At 40.3% G+C, this 19,567-nt stretch overlaps 1 protein-coding gene across 1 annotated transcript; it reads right to left on the minus strand.

Moving 5' to 3' along the window:
* Nucleotides 1–1,557: 1,557 nt before the first annotated feature.
* Nucleotides 1,558–17,802, minus strand: LOC121730532 (FERM domain-containing protein 5). Its single transcript, XM_042119619.1, has 12 exons — nt 17,523–17,802; nt 17,318–17,422; nt 17,193–17,235; nt 16,925–17,101; nt 16,155–16,255; nt 6,348–6,488; nt 5,128–5,280; nt 4,392–4,480; nt 4,180–4,315; nt 3,470–3,551; nt 3,079–3,237; nt 1,558–2,718 (listed from the first exon to the last, which is right to left on the minus strand). The coding sequence occupies exons 1-12, from the start codon at nt 17,610–17,612 to the stop codon at nt 2,429–2,431; spliced, it is 1,566 nt and encodes a 521-aa protein (XP_041975553.1). The 5' UTR covers nt 17,613–17,802; the 3' UTR covers nt 1,558–2,428.
* Nucleotides 17,803–19,567: the final 1,765 nt, after the last annotated feature.

The raw sequence follows: 19,567 nt of genomic DNA on the forward strand, positions 1-19,567 counted from the left end.
AGTCACTGGCGCTGCCACTCGTCATGGCGCTGCCGGTGCCCGACGCGGCGAGTGTGTGGAGGGCTGAGTGTAAACGCTCACTCGCGTCGTTACTGCCGCAGAAGTATTCAGGGCAATATTGCCGGCTGTACGGTTCAGCGTGTCGATGAACTCGCACGTTGTGCCGTATCATCAATTTATTTGTATAAATTTAAGCAATTCGTATCAAAATAGAGCAGAGCATTATTAAGCGTCAAGAGCGTATTATTTAACACCTATCATCAGCATCAGCATCAACACTATCATCCAGCATCCATCATCTGTAGGGGACAATCCCTACACCGGCAGCGCGGGGAGCAGCGACACTGGCTGAATCTAAACGTCCCGATAGTACCTTATCACATGGCGATTAGCGAGCGATTTGAAAGCGACGCGACTGCGCAGCGCACACGCCGCGACTGCGCAGCGCACACGCCGCGATCGTGCGGCGTGCACGTCGCGACAGCGCAACGTCGTCGCGGCGTGGCGTGGACGCCATTTTGTACACTCATCTACACAGATTATTATTATATATAGTACTCGTCTAGGGAGTGACGTCAGAATCCATTTTGCTGCTGAGTCTCCAAAACGCCGAAGGCAAGCTGCGTGCATGCCGCGCAATCGCGGCGTGTGCGCTGTGCTGTCGCGTCACTTTCAAATCGCTTGCTAATCGCCAGTGTGATAAGGCCCTTATGGTATGCTACATTGCGTTATGTTGTCGAAATACGAAATATCGAAAGCAATGTTTTGATGGAACGCGTTGGTAAATTAAGTTAAAGGTACGTTGGTATAACGCTACACAACGGAATGGAGCAATGTGGCCTTAGTCTGGTACGTAGTTGACTAGGCTGTAGGCGACGCGAGTACACTATTAAGGCATACATCTAGTAGTGCAGAGAGCTCCGAAACAAACATACTCTCACAATAATTGACAAAAGTTATGAGTGTCCATAACACTATGCGAACTAGAAACCTTCAAGAGAACGGCAGGGTGATTTTGTATCCTGAAACAGAAATGCAACAGGCAGTTTGTACAATTTTCTCCTGTTGCATTGCTGTCGCAAAATTCATAGTCACCCTGCCGATAAATCTGCTTGAATGTTTATAGCTCGCATTATACACAAAACGAAATATACTAGAGCTAAACATCAAAAGGAACCGAGTGACCTGTCAAATTGTATTTTCATTTTCTCCCTATAAATAATGAGATTTCTTTCGTAACTCCAAAAACATTGATCAAGCCACCCGGTGTTTCAACAAACTAAATCTAGGATACAAAATATAATTTACTTAAAAACTAAAGAGATAAATGATATTATTAAATAATTGAACAGGTTCCTTTAACGCTAAAAAATAAATAGAATACTTTGTACTTAGTATTAAGTCAATAAAAGGTAATAAATAAATGCAAAATGTGATCAATTCCTACGCTCCAGGATAAGACAGCGGCGGTAACATTAGGAAATTTCTAAAAATTATACAACTATAGTAAATGAAAACAAATACAAAGTATTTGATACAATTTGAAAAATTACACGTTCTCGCAATAAATAAAATATGAAATGAAACGGCTACCAAAAAGTGTTCGATATTTCCAAATGTTACTCGCTCCGTGTAGCAAGAGCCTTTTTGTCGTACAAAAGTATTTACAATTGCAATATTAAAGCTATCTGTAGAGATTCTGTCTCCAGTAAATGCATCTGAGACTAACTGTGCGCTTAGCAGTGTAAATAATACATTTAAAATGTCAAAAATAAAATGTGATAAAAAATAATTTAAATAAATAAGTCTATAAAATAAATGTAAAAATATTAGCGTAATGGGACGCGTCTATAAAAGCGTCTAGGTGCGTTATTGTTTCTTAATTCTACAACTAAACCTTATAAATGCAATCATAGAAATTGTTAAAATGTGTCCAAAATATTTGACACCTTAGAATTGACTCTAGCCGTACTAAAGTTCGCTTCGAATAAAGGTTCGAGTCGTTTTCGCAAAGGCTTAGGCTCGCTTCACACCTAGCGACTGAAGTTGCGCGACATGACTATGTAAAAGCTTTCCAGCGGCGTAAAAATGGTTAATATATTTACATGTTTAATTTTATGCAGAATTCAAAAATTTGTATCACATACATCGTATATACACCAGTAGAAAAACTCAGTACCCGCTAATAGTAGGTACTCTACTTTTATTAATACTTTACAGTTAAGTATAGATTAGAACAAATTCGTTAGGTGTGAACGCGGCCTATTAGTGACCGAGACAGCAGCGGAGCCGCGAACTTGCATATATTTTTTAACTTTATTATTAATACAAGCAATACCATATTGTATTACAGTCATGAAAATAAAGGTTAATATCGTATGTTACCTCTGCTTCGCTGCCATCCATATCGGCCCTAACTGGGGGGGAATCAGAAGAGTTCGATGACCTTCCGCTTGAGGTACTCCTTGAGCGGGACGTAGTAGTGGTGACGAAGGGACATCAACTCCGGTTTGTGTTTGAGCGCACGTAGCGGCGGCCAGTCCGTCTCGAACACAACTAGTGCCGTTAGAGCGAGACAGAAGCACACGAGCAAGAAGGACGGCACGAAGGCGCGGAGCAGCGAGAAGGGGCGGGGCGGGGGCTGCAACGCCGGCCGCCACTCCTCCGCCGAGCCCGTCGACGACTGCTCGTACTCGCGCGACCCGAACTCGCACGGCCCTGCAACACCATCGGCATTGTAGTGACAATAATATCACAATAATATTATTATAGATGTAGAGCCTAAATGCGATAGCATTGTCAACAAGAGTGTCAAGTAACACCTCCACCGTGGGTATCGCAGACAATAGATTTTCAATTGTTATGCGGCAGCCGGCTGCCGCTTGGGGATTGATGGGTTAATGGGATCCAAATATTATGTTGGACTTGCACCATTTTACAATGTAACTGTGTGACCGTTGTAAAAAAGGAGACCTAAAAAGTAGAGTAAAGCGTAACCTATGGATTTTTTTTCCATTTTAAATATAATTGGGTTGTCTGTTCACAATAATGTCATAATATTATGATATGTGACAGTACCTGGGGGCTTGTCGTCGTGCGGCGCGTGCGGGGCGTGCGGGGCGCAGGCGAGCGCGCGGGGGTCGGCGGGCGCGGGGGGCGGAGCGAGCAGGCAGTCGCAGTCGTCCGCGCTCTCCTCCAGCGGCGCGCTGTGCGTCGACCGCGGCAGGCTGCTGTAACCTGATACATAACAGCAACATAAAGCATTGCTGTATTTGTATAATTATATTTGCAGCTTTGGTATATTAAATAAAGCCCGGTCGCCGAATAGGAAGAAATTCGGTTATCGACTAAAAACTTCTTTTCTTACACATTCAAAACAAAAATAAAATAACCCACTTCCTTGCACAGTTATTATGACTAGAATACCAATGGAAGAATTTCAACATCAACATTTTCAAAAGCAAATTACCAAAGTCTCCGGTCATAGGCGTAGAGGGCGTTGCGGGGACGCTGGACGCTTTCCGCTTGCCGCCAGAACTGGACCCCTCCTCCTGTCAACACGTATAAAACATATAATATTTGTACCGTTAAGACAAAATATGTTATTTGCTCCATACGATAAACGGAAAGAATATCGTTTGTCGATCATTTGGTTGTATGCCGAATTTTATAATTTATATTAATTTATGTATATTTATATTTTTTATATTATTTACTAGCTGTTGCCCGCGACTTCGTCCGCGTCAGAAAAATGTGATAACAAAGATAATAAAAAAGAGAAAAAAAATCCCCTTTTAAGGTTCATTTATAAAAAAAGTGAAACATATCCTCCTCCTCTTCGGAAGTCGGTTAAAAAGTAGCCTAAGTTATTCCTTACTACATCAGCTATGTACCTAAAAGAGTCCCGTCAAAATCGCTCCAGCTATTTCAGAGATTAGCCGGAACAAACAGATATACAGACAAAAATTGTAAAAAATGTTGTTTTGGTGTCTGTGCCCTATATACATTCATATGCATTTAGTAAAAAACGGTTCTTTCAATATTACAAACAGACACTCCAATTTTATTTATATGTATGTATAGATGTATAGATTTAATAGGACACGGCATTCCGATTCGCTCGATTGAGTCTCAATACGATTTCGTAGTACGGCCCCTGTGTGCCTAGTGTCTACCGACCTGAGAGTCCCGGGGCGCGAGCAGGCCGTCCCGCTCGAGTATCTCGCGCTCCGTCCGCCCCACGTACTTGAACTTGGTGCCCCACGAGAACAGACCGCCGCCGCTGTACACGCACGCCTCCGACGACGACGCCAGCCTACAGAAATATATATTTCAAAATAGAACATAAACATTAAACATACTTGATACATAAATATTTGAAAATAACTCACGTGAAGAACAACATCTGCTCGATGGCGCAGCACCAGACATGTCGACACGCCGCGCCGCTCGGACACTTGAACCCTATCGTGTGCTTCTTCTGAAATACAAAACTTATCTTGAACAATAATGCAAATAAAACAAATCTCTGAAAAATATGATGTGCGTGGAGCTGTATAATTATTATGATGTATGACCAGTAGTTCCTGAGATTAGCGCATTCAAATAAGCCCTTGCAAATAATTTCCCCCCGTTTTTTCCACCCTTTCCGCCATTTCTTCGCTCCTATTAGTATCAGCGTGATAAAATATAGTCTATAGCCTTCCTCGATAAATGGGCTATCAAACACTGAAAGAATTTTTCAAATCGGACCGGTAGTTCCTGAGATTAGCGCGTTCAAACAAACAAACAAACAAACAAAATCTTCTGCTTTATAATATTAGTATAGATATAATGCATGCATATGTCATAACGTTGGCCCGGTCAGCTAATTTATTAGGGTTCCGTATCCAAAGGGTAAAAACCTACTACTAAGATTTCGATGTCTGTCTGTCTGTCTATGTGTCTCCAGGCTGTAACTCAAGAACCGCTATAGCTAGACTTCTGACATTTTCACAGATTGTGTATATCTGTTGCCGCTATAACAACGAATACAAAAAACACAATTTTCAGCCTGTTTTACTCTATTGTCGTACGGAACCCTTCGTGCGCGAGTCCAACTCACACTTGGCCGATTCTAATACTCACCTCGGGATAGTTCAAGTGCACGATGAACATGCGTCCCTCAAAGTTGATCTTGTGCACCTCGGGCCAGCGGAAGTGGTGCGTCTTGCGGCTGCCCTGGAACGTCAGAATGCCGCTGTGGTTCACGCCCATGTACAGCTGGTTGCCGCGGTGATCCTGACAACAGGTTAACATGTTGTGTTAGTTACTTTTAAAATTATGTTTTTTTCGAACGAAATTCCTTATCGCTCGTTGCGAAAGGGGGCTAGACGGAAAAAGTTGTAACGACATGACACAAAAGTGTGGGTATATTACAACTAGAGCAAAAATGCTATAGTTGTAAACCGTGCGGTAGCGCGTGTGTCTCTCTCTGTTTCTCTCTCTCTATCTCTTTTTTTATTATTATTATTATTATTATTATTTTTAAATAACTTCGTTCCATCAGGCTGCCCCATGACACCTCATAAGTTTTTTCTCTATTTAAAGGCCCTACATCGAAGTCGGCCTAAAATAATGTTTTATTTTTAAAAATATCAGTAACTCAAATCAATGTCACGCTTCAATTTTATTGAACAGTTTATTTGACAATTAGATCAAAGGCACGCAATGTTGAATATCAACCCTAGAAGGTCAATAACGTGATATTGACAATAAAATTGCTCGTCCAGGAGGCCGGTATCGGTGAGACGCGACTATGGCCATTCTAAAAGGAAGGGTATAAAGGAGGAATGATTTTGACTGTCTATTTATGTAAGGAACAATAAGACAAGTAATAAAAAGGCGTTATCTTTATTTAACCATGTTTGTATGTGTCGTTTATGAACCTATTTTGATGATCCTTTTTTCGGTGGAAAGAAGATATTTTAAAGGGAATAAACATAATAATTCCTTGAGGACGCGTTCAGACGTGTTCGTTTTCTGTTCATGTGTGAAAATGTATGACAATAAGTTTTATGTAATTTAGCGTAATATTATAACCACAAATTGCTTTAGCGTTTGGGAAAACATGCGACGCGCTGGATCCGCCCGCCGCCCCACGTAGAAAACGCGCACGTTTGAGCACACCTTCATGCTTATTCCCTTTGAAATGTCTTCTTTTCACTGAAAAAAGGATCATCAAAATAGGTTCGTAAACGACGAAGTGATGCACGAACATAACATATATGGCCAAATGACTCACCGTTAATGCTAAGCTAGGGTCCACTTTTGAGCAAACTCCTTTTTGGAGTCAGTTAAAAAAGTACCTTGACGGGATGCGGGTCGACGCCGTAGGTGTCCAGCTGGCAGGCGATCTTGAGGAACATGCGCTCGGCCTCCTGCGTCGTCATGCCCTTCACGCCGCTCGCCGCGCCCCCGCTCCCCTCCAGACCCTCGCGGTGCAACTCCTGGAATCATAACATCAGTCATGACACTTCTTCATGTATAGGCAGTATAGGCCATGACCTATGGCGGCAACGTCCTATGGCGTTCTAGGATGTTGGCTAGGGTTGCTGAGGATTCCTCTTCCTCTTCCTCATAATGAGGAAGTTCCGCAATAATTTGGGTTCCTCAACCGTTACCGCATCCTCATAAAAAAAAAATACAAAAATCCTCTTCCGCTATCGCTTCCTCAAAATTTAGGAGGAATTTATGAGGAATTTCACTGCGCATGCGCGTCGCGTATCCAATGACCAATCATGTCAACGCAGTACGCACACGCCAGAGCGCGATGCCGGACCGAACGGGCGAGCGAGACCTACCCTCTCGCCACCGGCGCTGTTCCTTGCTCGTTTGTTTTAATTTTATTGACATAATATTATAATTATTATTATAGCAAGCGTTGTTTTGTTTACGAGTGTACGCACTACGCAGCTACGCACGCCGTGCGAATAATCTAATAATTTGATTTCTTTTATCGAAAATCGAAAAAAGACCGAAGTGTAGTGCTATCTTAGGGGTTCCCAGACTTTTTTGGTTCACTGCCCACTTTGAGAACAAAATATGTTTTAGTGCCTGCCTTGTTTCACCTACTTTCTTTTCCTAATTTAAATTACAGGGCTTTTGCCAAAAATTTGTCGGTAATATTAGTCCCCCCAGCCTCTACAAAACGCCGCCATTTTTTCTGAGTCCCACACTGCCCCCCTTTAGACCTTCAGCGCCCACAAGGGGGCGTAATCGCCCACATTGGGAAACGCTGTACTATATGATGGGGCTGGAGCCTGGAGCCGTCTACTGGAAGGTGCCTCGATGATGGTGATGAATGAAACCTGATTTAGACTCAATACGATTTATTGATACTTTAAAGTATGACACTTTGACATGCGCACACCGGCGGTGGTCCAATATCGAGTGAAGAGGGCGCGCCGCGCAGCCCGGGCGCAGGCCTACGTAAGCCCTGCGTGTGTGCGTGTGACGTCGATGATGTGATGCGTCGACATGCCGGCCCTCATTGAAGCCTTGCTTCAATCTTGTTCAGGTTTTGGAAGAGGACAAATTTTTGAGAATGAGCGTCGGACTGTCCCTGACGATGTCTTGATGTCAGCCACTCGTGTTACTCCATCAGATCCCGGATAAATGGTTATGATTCGTCCCAAGTGCCATTTCATTGGAGGCAGGTGGTCATCTTTGATAAGTACGAGATCTCCTTTGCAGAGCGACCCATGAGATTGTTTCCACTTGGTGCGAATTTGGAGCTCCGAAATATATTCTTTGTGCCATCTTGACCAGAATTGTTGACGTACTCTTTCGATTCTTTGGTAACGATCGAGGCGATGCAATGGAATTTCGGCTAAGTCTGGCTCTGGTAATGACGTGATTTGTCTGCCAATTAGGAAATGGCCTGGGGTAAGGGGAAGTAGGTCTTCGGGATTTGATGACATTGGGGTAAGAGGACGCGAGTTAAGTATTGCCTCAATTTGCGTCAGGGCTGTGTACAGTTGCTCGTATGTTAAATTTAAGTTACCAATTGCACGTTTCAAATGATTTTTAGTAGATTTTACACCTGATTCATGAAGTCCACCAAAATGGGGAGACCGGGGAGGGGAGAAACTAAATTTTATGGATTCTTGTGCAAAAATATCAACAATTTTGTCTCCGTCTGTAGATATCATTTTTTTAATCTCATTATTAGCTCCAACAAAATTCGAACCATTATCGCAATACATGTATGATGGTTTGCCTCTACGCGATATGAACCTTTTTAAGGCTAAAATAAATTTTGTAGTGGACATGTCGCTAACTAATTCCAAGTGTATGGCTTTAGTGGTAAAGCATACAAAGACGCAAATATATGATTTTATTAAGCGACATCCTCGCCCTTCTTTATTAGCAATCATAATAGGACCACAATAATCAGTTGATGTGTATTGGAAGGGATAACCGACGTCGCTTGCACTAAATCTTTCTTTGGGAATATTTCCCATTATAGGTATAGTACTGTCAGCACGAAATCGCCTACAAATGGTGCAGTTTCGATACACATGCCTAGCCAGATCTCGCCCACCAATCGTCCAATAGTTTTGACGAGTGGAGTAAAGTAATTGTTGCGGTCCGGTATGCATTAAAATTTTGTGTTCATTTTGAAATAAAAGCTTAGAAAATATATGATTTTTATGAATGAGAAATGGGTGTTTTTTATTATAATCATACTGTGAATTTAGAAGTCGTCCCCCGACTCTTATTACATCTAATTTATGATCAAAAAATGGATTAAGAGATAAAATTGAGCAAGTACTTTTTAAAGTTTTATTTGATTTTTAACTGTTCGTACTCTGTAGGAAATGATTGCTTCTGTGATATACTAATTAACTTGTAAATAGCGTTTTTAATTTCAGATACTTGTAAAGGGCCTGTTATTTTATTTTTATTATTTTTTAAATTGTAAATAAAACGTAGGATATAAGCCATGGTTCTTTGCATTCGGGAGTAACTAGAAAATTTAACAAATGGAAATACCGATTCATCTGATTGCGCTATTGTTAATGTTACTTCTTGTTTTAGTTCTGGTAAAATTAAATTATTATTTTTAAAATCAAATGTAGGCCACGATGACTCGGTGGACTGTAAAAAATGCGGGCCTTTCCACCATTGCTCACAGCTGATTAACACATCAGGGCTGGTTTTACGCGTTAGATAGTCCGCTGAATTTAAATATGTTGGAACATAATTCCACGAGCTAATGTTTGAAATGGACTGTATTTCTCCTATTCTGTTACGTACAAATGTCTGCAGTCTATTAGTAGTTGTGTTAAGCCAGCCTAAAACGATGGTGGAGTCGCACCAATAAAAAATATTATCTATAGTGAGTCGCAATGATTCAACGATCTTGATACCGAGTCTCGCTCCTAGTAATGCGCCGCAAAGTTCTAGACGCGGGAGTGTTTGCGGTTTCAGAGGCGAAACTTTATTTTTTGAACACAAGAGCGTCACGTTTACTTCGCCACTATCGTCAACAGACCGTAAATATGCGCACGCTCCGTATGCGTCTTCGGAAGCGTCCGTAAATATATGCAATTGTAGGTTATTGTAATTCGAACGAAGAGCGTGTCTGGGGATTCTTAAATTATTTAATTCTGATAATGACGAAATGAACTTATACCAAGCTGTACGTGTAGCTTCTGGTACTGGATCGTCCCACGACAACTTACATAACCATAGTTTTTGTAGGGTTATTTTTGCTTCTAATATAGAAGGGGTGACCAGGCCCAGTGGGTCAAAAAGTTGAGATATAGTAGACAAAATATTTCTTTTGGTTATTTTGCTACAAGTTTTTAAATTTATATTAAAACAAATTTCGTCTGACTTATGATCCCAGTTTATACCTAATGTTTTTGAAACATCATTCGGACATAAATCTAAGCGATCAATTGTTATGTTGTCGTTTGAAAGGTTTTTAATTTGTGATAGCACATTTTTATCGTTCGAACACCACTTACGCAAAGGGAAACAGCCACTAGCAAGTTGCTTGGTAACTCCTGTATAAATGTGAAGAGCCTGAGAGATGTTACTAGCGCCTGTGATGACGTCATCGACGTAGAAGTCTTTAGAGATCACCTCTTGAATCAGCGGGTCGGTACATTCGTCGGCTAACTGCTTGAGACACCGTATCGCTAAGAATGGAGCCGAAGCAGTGCCGTACGTTACCGTGTTTAGCTCGTAGGCCCGCAGAGGTTCGCTAGGCTCGTCGCGCCACAGTATTTGTTGAAGGGGTCTTTGTGACTCATTAACTTCGACCTGCCTATACATTTTAGTGACGTCAGCTGTAATGACGATATTATGTTGACGAAAGCGCAATAATATTGAGAAAAGATCATCTTGTATCGTCGGGCCGACCATTTGCAACTCATTAAATGAATAACCGGAAGATGATTTCATAGAACAATCGAAAACGACCCTTAATGACGTAGTAGAACTAGTAGGGCGTTCTACACCGTGGTGTGGAGCAAAATATTTTATTTGGTCACTGTTCACATGTTTTGATAGTCTCATGTGACCCAAATTAATATATTCTTGAATAAAATTTTTATACTGATTTTTTAATTGTAAGTTAGTTTGTAATTTTTTCTCTAGCTGTAAAAATCTAATTTTAGCCATTTTGAATGAATCGCCTAAAACATCTGGACTATGCTTTAATGGAATCGTGACTAAAAATCTGCCATTAGGTAGGCGAGACGTATTTTGCACAAACGAATTTTCACATTCGATCTCCTCAGGAGACCACTGTAATTGTTTATTTGTAATGATTGAATCTAATTCCCAAAACTTAGCTAATTGATCGGTAAGAATTTGAGAATCTGAAAAATTGCAATATATTGATGAGCTACCTATGTTGTATTGATCCAGTTAAAAACCAACCTAATTTTGATTTTTGTAAAATAATATTCTGATTATTTAATTTAATCTGTTCCGACTCAATGAATTCCCATAATATTCCGTTGCCTATTAAAATGTCGATATTAGATGGTAAATAAAACTGCGGATCTGCTAAAGTTATGTTACTCGGAATTTTAATTGCGTTTTTATCTATAGGAGAACTCGGCCAAGGGTTCGTAATTTCTGAAATAATAACACACGTAATCGTTTTACTGTAATTAGAATGAAGCGATTGAATAGTAATGTCGCAACATTCCTTCGCAACAGATACGCTCTTATTCAACCCGTTAATTGTTGTCGTTACATTTCTAGTAGGCAACTGGAGTTGTTTACATAATCGCTGTGTACAGAAATGTCCGGTACTTCCCGAGTCTAGGATAAGGCGCACACGCCGGCTGCTCCCCGTCGCAGCGCGCACATTAACACGAGCCGTAGATAACAGCGCTTGAGCCGATGCAACACCGCACGATAACACTACTTCGCCGGCGCGCGGGTTCGATCCGTCGCCGCTCGGTATATCGGGACAAATTAAACTATTGTGCCTTTTATTGCATTGTTTGCAAGCCCTTAGTTGACACTTTTTCGTAGGATGCCCAGTTTTTAAACAATTTAAACATAAATTTAATGAACTAGCCTTTGCTTCGCGATCTTTGTTATTTAAATTTAAAAATGTTTTACAGTAGTAAATGAAATGATCTGATGAATTACAAATGGGACATTTTTTATTTTTTTTATTGTTATTTTGATTAGTAGTTAATAAGCTGGTACTTGATTGTTTTTGTACAAATTTTGTTTTATTATTATTTTCTAAAGTTTCTAATAACTCCGATCGACTTCTCGCGAATTTTACTAAATCTTCGAATGTCAAATCTTTTGTTTCATGGACAGCTTTATATTTTTCCCATTCGACAAAAGTTTGCGAATCGAATTTGCTAGATAACATATGTATCAAGAGAGTGTCCCACTTATCGGTAGGCTCACCGAGTGTAGTTAATGATCGCAAATTCTTAACAAAAGTATCAACCAAGCGCTTTAAATTAAATGAAGTATCCTTCTGCATGGAGTAAATGGTAAACAACGACTTGACGTGATTAGCGATAAGCATTTTTTTGTTATCGAATCGATCACAAATAAGTTTCCAAGCTACTTCGTAGTTGGTCGAAGAGAATTCAATTGATTTTATTACTAATAATGCGCTGCCTTCTAACGACGAGCGTAAATAATGGAATTTATTAATCGGACTTAAATCGGGATTATCGTGAATTAAAGATAGGTATGTGTCTCGAAACTCTAGCCATGAATTGTAAGCACCGTCGAACTTGGCTAACTGAATGATAGGTAGTTTGACAGTAGCTCCGTGCGCTTTGTGGGTGCCGTCGGTATCACAGCTACAGTTGTGCTGTTGCTCCGCCACTACACCTAACTTCGACTTAGCTAGCGCCATGGTCTTAAAGTATATGCCCTCAAACAGGTCGCGCTCTTTTTGCTGCTCGGCGACATTAGTACTAATAGTTTCTATTTGTTCCTGAACCTCATTGTAACTATCGAATAATGGTTCCAATTTTGACATTCGTACTTCGATTTCTAACTTAATTTCGTTACTCAAATGAGCAGGCAAACTATTAATATAATTAGAGAATAATGTCAATCGACCTTTTAAGGTCCCTCTTTTTTTAATTAAAGCCTGTTCGTCGGCCATAGTCATCGAAATTCACCGAAATATGAAAATAAACTAAAGATAGTAACAACGAGTATTTACTGTAAAAGCGCGCACCGTTGTTTAGAATGCGTCCTGTATAACTTTTCTAGAACCGGCTCACGAGCGGCCGATCGTACGACACTTTGTATGAATACCCGATTTGTTTTTGCGATTGCGCAAAAACAAATGATGATATTTATGCACTTTTTAGGTTGAACTGGATAATTTGATTATGTAAATACTTAATATATAGGTAGTATATAAGTAAATAGAATAGTTAGTAAAATAGGTTTAAGTTTGTTTGATGTAAACTTGTAAATAATTGTAAATAATGGGTAATTAATTGGTTAATTACTTTATTATATGTAATTTTCTAGTATCTACCGAATATTTATAGGTACTCGATAAATAATAGAATAAAAATTGAATCATAAAAATCTATCAAATATTTTTGTGGTATTTGATTAGATTTCTTGTAAAATAGAATTTAGAAAGTTTGAATACATCTATCAAATATTTATTGGTATTCAATAGATAAAAATATATTTGTGGTAATGTTATTTAAACGGCAATAGGTAGCCTTAATTTATAGCAATAGGTAGCTAAAATATTGATAATAATCACAGCACTGACACAAATGACGCGGCAGAATCGGGATTGTTAATAAGTAAGGAAAATTGGCTTACTTGAGATTATCTGACCAGTTCGCCACTTGCCTGTTCGCAATGCTGCAATCCGGGAATTTTGTTAACGGCACTATCCTGCATCCGAACCCAAAACTGTCCCTGCTGGTTCACTGCACGTCCGGGAGAAGGATCAATGATGGGGCTGGAGCCTGGAGCCGTCTACTGGAAGGTGCCTCGATGATGGTGATGAATGAAACCTGATTTAGACTCAATACGATTTATTGATACTTTAAAGTATGACACTTTGACATGCGCACACCGGCGGTGGTCCAATATCGAGTGAAGAGGGCGCGCCGCGCAGCCCGGGCGCAGGCCTACGTAAGCCCTGCGTGTGTGCGTGTGACGTCGATGATGTGATGCGTCGACACTATATGGACGTACTTCCTCTTCCGCTTCCTCATCCGCATCCTCTTCCTCAAAAAAATATCCTCATCCTCATCCTATAAATTTGCGCGTGACAATTCCTCTTCCTCCTCTTCCTCATAATCACTTCCTCAACAACCCTAATGTTGGCAGATTACGTACCGTACACGGGGCGGCGGAATTAAAGTTTCCTATATTGAAAAAAATATATAAATCCGGCCCTGGGCTTAGTGTTTAGAATAGAGTTTGCTAAAAACACATACAGAGAATTTGAATAAAACACAGACTTTAGAAATAGTGGAATGTGGGCGTGGGGCGTGGGCGCGCCACCACATCCTGCGCGATTCATACTTCAATAATCCATACTATTTACTAATATTATAATTTATGCGAAAGTGTGTCTGTCTGTCTATTATAATTATCTTCACGCCCAAAATTGAACCGATTTTGCTGGGTGTTTGAGTCCCGGGAAAGTAGGATACTTTTTATCCCGGAAAAATGTCGATTCCCGCGCGATAACCGCATTTTGGCGCAGCGGAGTTACGGGCATTGTCTAGTTGTGTATAAAAGTCAGTCGCATGTAAAATGACTTCATGGCAAGGTAGTGTTTTAAACCAATCAGAAGCTCACGAGATTCGTGCGTGAGTGTATTGTTTGAGGTTATAATATTGCAAATGTAGTGAATTGTTGTTGTGTAAGTAGCAAGCGACATGCATTCATACTACGAATAATAAAAACTAAGGAAAAGTAACTCCGTCAAAAAACATGCTCCACAATACTTGTCAAAAAAAGTGTACCTTAGGTACACATTTCAATACATTTGCAATATTTAGGTGACCTTGAGCGGTACTAAGCTGACGTTACATGACAGATCAAAAGGAACCAAATTTAAAACGGTAATAGTATGGGAGTAACGATTCCTTAGTTTTTATTATTCGTAGCATTCACATTAAAAGTGCTTCAAGCACTTTTTCTTATTTTTGTGTCCTGTGGTATTTTTTTTATATTTATTTATTTATTTAAATCAGGCTACGTAGGCCCATACAATATATATATACCTTAATGACTAACATACATAAAAATTATATAAACTTAACAACTACACATTATCACGAATTAACGGCGACGTGACGCGCGCTTCATTCCGGAGTCTCCCCCGGAACCTTCGGTACACCACATCAGTCGGCCAGAATTCCTCCGCTTCAAAGGTCGGGAGAAGCTGCGTCGGTACTCTCACCACAAAGGAACTGAAGTTGACCTTGTGGCGAGACTGCAGACGCTCGACCCTCAAGTGGAGGGATGTCTTCTTACTGATGTAGTCCACGACGTCTTCGACCTCCATGGACCAGTGCAGACGGGATATGTACAGGGGCGTCGCGGGGACCTCGCTCCGCAGACGCAGCTCAGGTACATATGGCGCGGTGCCGCGATGGTTGCGGGCGGCGGGCTTCTTCTTCCTTCTCTCCACCAGTATGAAGCCCTCCTCATCGCACCTCCTGCTCTCGTCCTTGCCAGGTCGGGAAGACTTAGCCTTGCGGCTCTTCGTAGCCTTGCGGCTCTCCGTAGTCTTGCGACTCTCCGAAGCCTTAGGGCTCTCATTTTCCCCATTTTTATGCGCCCGCGGGGGAGGCGCGGGGCGACCAGCAACAGTCGCGTAGTTTTGCTGAGTCGCCTGTGGACTCGGCTTCGGCGCAACCGGGAGGAGAGCGCGGGCGGGGGCGGCAGCGGCGGCGTTCGTTGACCCGTCCGATAATGCTGACGGGCTAAACGTGATCGCTTGTGCGCCTCGGCGATGAGTGACGAATGCGGCGTCAGCTGGTGACCTACATAATGAATTATTACTTTTTAGTTGTGATAATTCATTACGTAGATCACTAATGATAGCTTCTGACGCCTGCAATCTACCCCGAACTCAGGTCAGCTCCTCCTTCAGGAACCTGATGTCCTTCAGTAGGCTGACGACGTCGACGTGGTCCAACGTGACGGGCGGCAGCTTGTGCAGCTCTTTAGCCACAAAAGCCGGTACCTCATCTGGATCAGTCTGCTTCAACAGGGAGATGATGTCCTGCACGCTCCTTTCGGTTCCGTCTCTTCGTCGCGACGGCATTTTCGCGCTCTGGCCTAGCGTCTCATACAGCAGATGCTTTCCCTTGCAAATCTCCTCACTGGTGAAAGAGGACTTGCAGATCTGCATGATGCTGACCTCGTCCATGGTGTCGATGGCGTGCCAGCAACTCGTTGGCTACGAGCGCCACGCTCACGTGCAGCGGCAACGTGCCGCGCGATTCGCGAAAATATTAATTAAATAATATTTGCGGCGTGTGTAACGTGGAGCACGACTGTCGCTACCTCGACACATTACACATTCCACAAGGTATTATCACAATCCTGAGTTAGGTTAGAGCCTAAACTAACTAATGATTATATATTATGAGAATTATAGGGTAACAAACCTGTATTCTAGCTTCAATAGTATCAGTCTGTTTCAGCAGCAACCTCATCTCCGTGACGTAGTTACCCACGTGGATATTGGGGTCGTAGTCACCCAGTTCAACTGAAATTTCATAATATTAAACTCACATTTGCAGATGATAAAATAATTTGAAAGGTTAGTTTGAGCAATAATTTCAATGTATGATAATATTTTTTGTCTTGGTTAAGGATCTATAATATTATGATTACTTTACACAACATGAAAGTCAGACTGTTGTCAAAAACAGGGCCGTTTTGAAAAGTGGCAATTCAACGAGTTATAGTTCTTGTAATTTCTATGTTTGATTTTTATAAAATTAACATTAGCAAACCTTTGGCTTTGGTCCAAAATCACAGGCAAAGGCATCACTCAATATGATTGTTTTGGCTGGATCAGGGATGAGAAAAGCCAAAACATTGGTTGAACTTTAATATTATGAAAGATTATTCATTTTCTTTATTGCACAATATTATTTGTGTGCTACATGACACACAATGCAGTTCAATGCTATAATTGCACATATTGTACAATACTGTTAAAAGTTAAAGCCACTACAAACTTTATTTTATAGTTGAGCTGTTTAAACTATGTTAATGAGAATTAAAGTATAATACACACCAATTTTAAATTACTAACAATGACTGTTAGATAATAAAACAGAGCTTCTAAAAATGATGATTTCATTTAAAAATTAATATATTTTTTATAACTTTGCATAAATAATATTGAAAGTTTTAAAATGAAACTTACTTTGAATAATAAGTGCTCCCAGCATCGCCGCTTCATTGGATGTACAATACAACCTTCCATGCAACAGATCTCTTTTGAGTTGTAAATATATTTGAAACCTTGTGACATCCTCCTTCAGCAACAGGGGATTAGGCGGATAAAACTTTACTCGGAAACTGAACAAAATTGGGGAGGCATCTGAAAAGTTTAGTTATTGTATAATATAAGCATTAAATTATTGTAAATACTAAAAAAATTTAAATATTCTGTTATAAAACATATTAGTCACCTTTTACTTGCTTCAATATTAACTTAGCTAAGTGTAGCCAGTGCTGAAAAGAAAGTACTGTTTTATTACTCGATACTCGATAGTATAACACTCAGAGAGTTTTTTACTAAAAATGTTGGACTTACCCGCTGACCACCTGCATCTACATAGCGTAAACCAAAATAGTCTGTCTCCGTGAGATTCAATTGTTGACATACATGATCTAACAAGTATTTACCTTTATAGCTTGGCTGCAAAAGATATAATACGCTATAACATGGACACGTCTTGTGAGTGGATTTTCTTAATAATTAGAATGATCAAAGCGACTTTTATTAAGTAATAACTTACATGAAATTCACATTCTAATATTTCTGTGTCTTCTAGTAATCTTACAGTACATTTGTAAACAATATTACTATCGCCTCGGTTTTTGAACATGCTGGAAACAGTATTTTATAGTGGAAGTGTTATCTCAACATTTCAGAGATAAAACGTTACAACTAATGAGAATTTCATATTTCAAAAGGCTTGAGTAATGCAGACTTGAATTTCCCCCGTGTTTGGCCTACATAATTCGCTACACATTAATTTTTCCTATTTTCCAAAAAAAAACCTAAAATCACAAGCACAATCACAAGTCTGATTTGACCTTATTTGACAGTCCATAAACTGTCAACTATGACATTTAAATATTTTTTTTCTTAATATGGCACTTCAGCCATTGGCCAGTGTCGAGTACATTGGCGGGAAAACAATCTTCTTTTATACAATTTTCAGCATCGTTTTTCTATATTGTCAGTCTAAAGTCTAGTCAAAGTCTAAGTAAAAGTCAATACAGTCAAATAGCCAAGTCGGTCGATTCAGTTAAGTGGTATGTAGACGCTTTACGGAAACTTTCGAATGAGTTCTACTTCTTCTTCTTTTGGCGTAAGCCTCCCCAATGCCGTACCATTGCACGGCAAACGGCGCCGCACCGTAGACATGGACGATAGGTCCACGCCCTAAGTGAGCGCGGTGCACCGTTCGCGGCACCGGTCGTGGTGCTGCACTGTGGTCTGTGACGGCGCCGCACCGTGTATAATGAATTAATGAGGACTCCTGATGAGGAGGCGGCCTTAGGCCTTAGTCCAGGTTCATACGGCATTGTCCTACACATCTTTTTTGTGTTCATCAAATCAATTTGATGGTACACAGTACACACGATTTGTTGCAGTACAATCGACGTGTGAATGGTTCTATATATACAATGTATGCACCACTATTTATTCAGACGTATGGACTCCAAAAAACGTACGACGAACGGCACGTGTCGGCGGCATGTGGACCGGTGGTAGTCGACATCAGTAGGCGATACGTGTCTGCGGCAGTCGACGGCAGCCGCCAGCCGTTAACAGTTACCACTTACCAGTTACCACGACCTTTCCTAAAACTGTCATGTTTCCAGAACACCTAGTGATTATATTCTATTTACGCCCACGGCAATCAGGGTTATTTATATAAAGCAAAAAGAACTGGAAGCCACTGCGCCGGCCATGTGCCCAGTGCCGGCAAAATGTGGACAACTATTGAATGGTCCTTGCCAAAACCGTGTCACAAACTCCTAATAATTTGTTTTATTATAGTCTGTGATCAATCTGTGATGAAGTGTGTTGCTAGTTTCAAAATTAGAAATATTCTGTGCTTTTGACAGGATATGACGTAACGTAAATGTTTTATGGCAACATTATAGTATTGCCACTATTTTATTCTTTCAAAAATATCGGGAAATTATTTTATAAAAAAAGTAATTCTACATAATATTCTAAAATTTATTTTCCAATTTAAAGTTTTTTTAGACCATTTTCATTTATACTTACTTGGATTACTGTGGTATAATTTTATTAAACCCTTTTTCGCCAGTCTTTGGTTTAACGCCTTGCCTTCCAAAATAATATATTATTGTGAATGAATCTATGAATAATGAAAAGTGAAAAGTGAAAACTAAGGAAACGTTACTCCCATACTTCAACCGTTTTGAATTTGGTTCCTTTTCACACACTTAAATATGACAATAGCTATGAAACATTAACACTCTTTACGAAATAAAGCCGTTGACAATAATTGAAACTTCTATAATTACACAAAATTCTTGCATGTATTCGGGTCTCTTTTTGAATAAGATATGCATGTCTCTTTTTGTAGCTCGCGGAAAAAAAAATACAGTTACCCTTCCTTAGTTTTTATTATTCTTAGGCTAAAATATTAAAATTTAGCTTATTATGTACCCTAAAAATAAAGGGAAGGTATGATAAATATTTATCACACCTTCCCTTTATTTTTAGGGTTCCGCACCCAAAGGGTAAAAACGGGACCCTATTACTAAGATTTTGATGTCTGTCCATCTGTCCGTCCGT

This window comes from Aricia agestis, chromosome 9 (assembly GCF_905147365.1).
Source record: "Aricia agestis chromosome 9, ilAriAges1.1, whole genome shotgun sequence".
Taxonomy (NCBI): domain Eukaryota; kingdom Metazoa; phylum Arthropoda; class Insecta; order Lepidoptera; family Lycaenidae; genus Aricia; species Aricia agestis.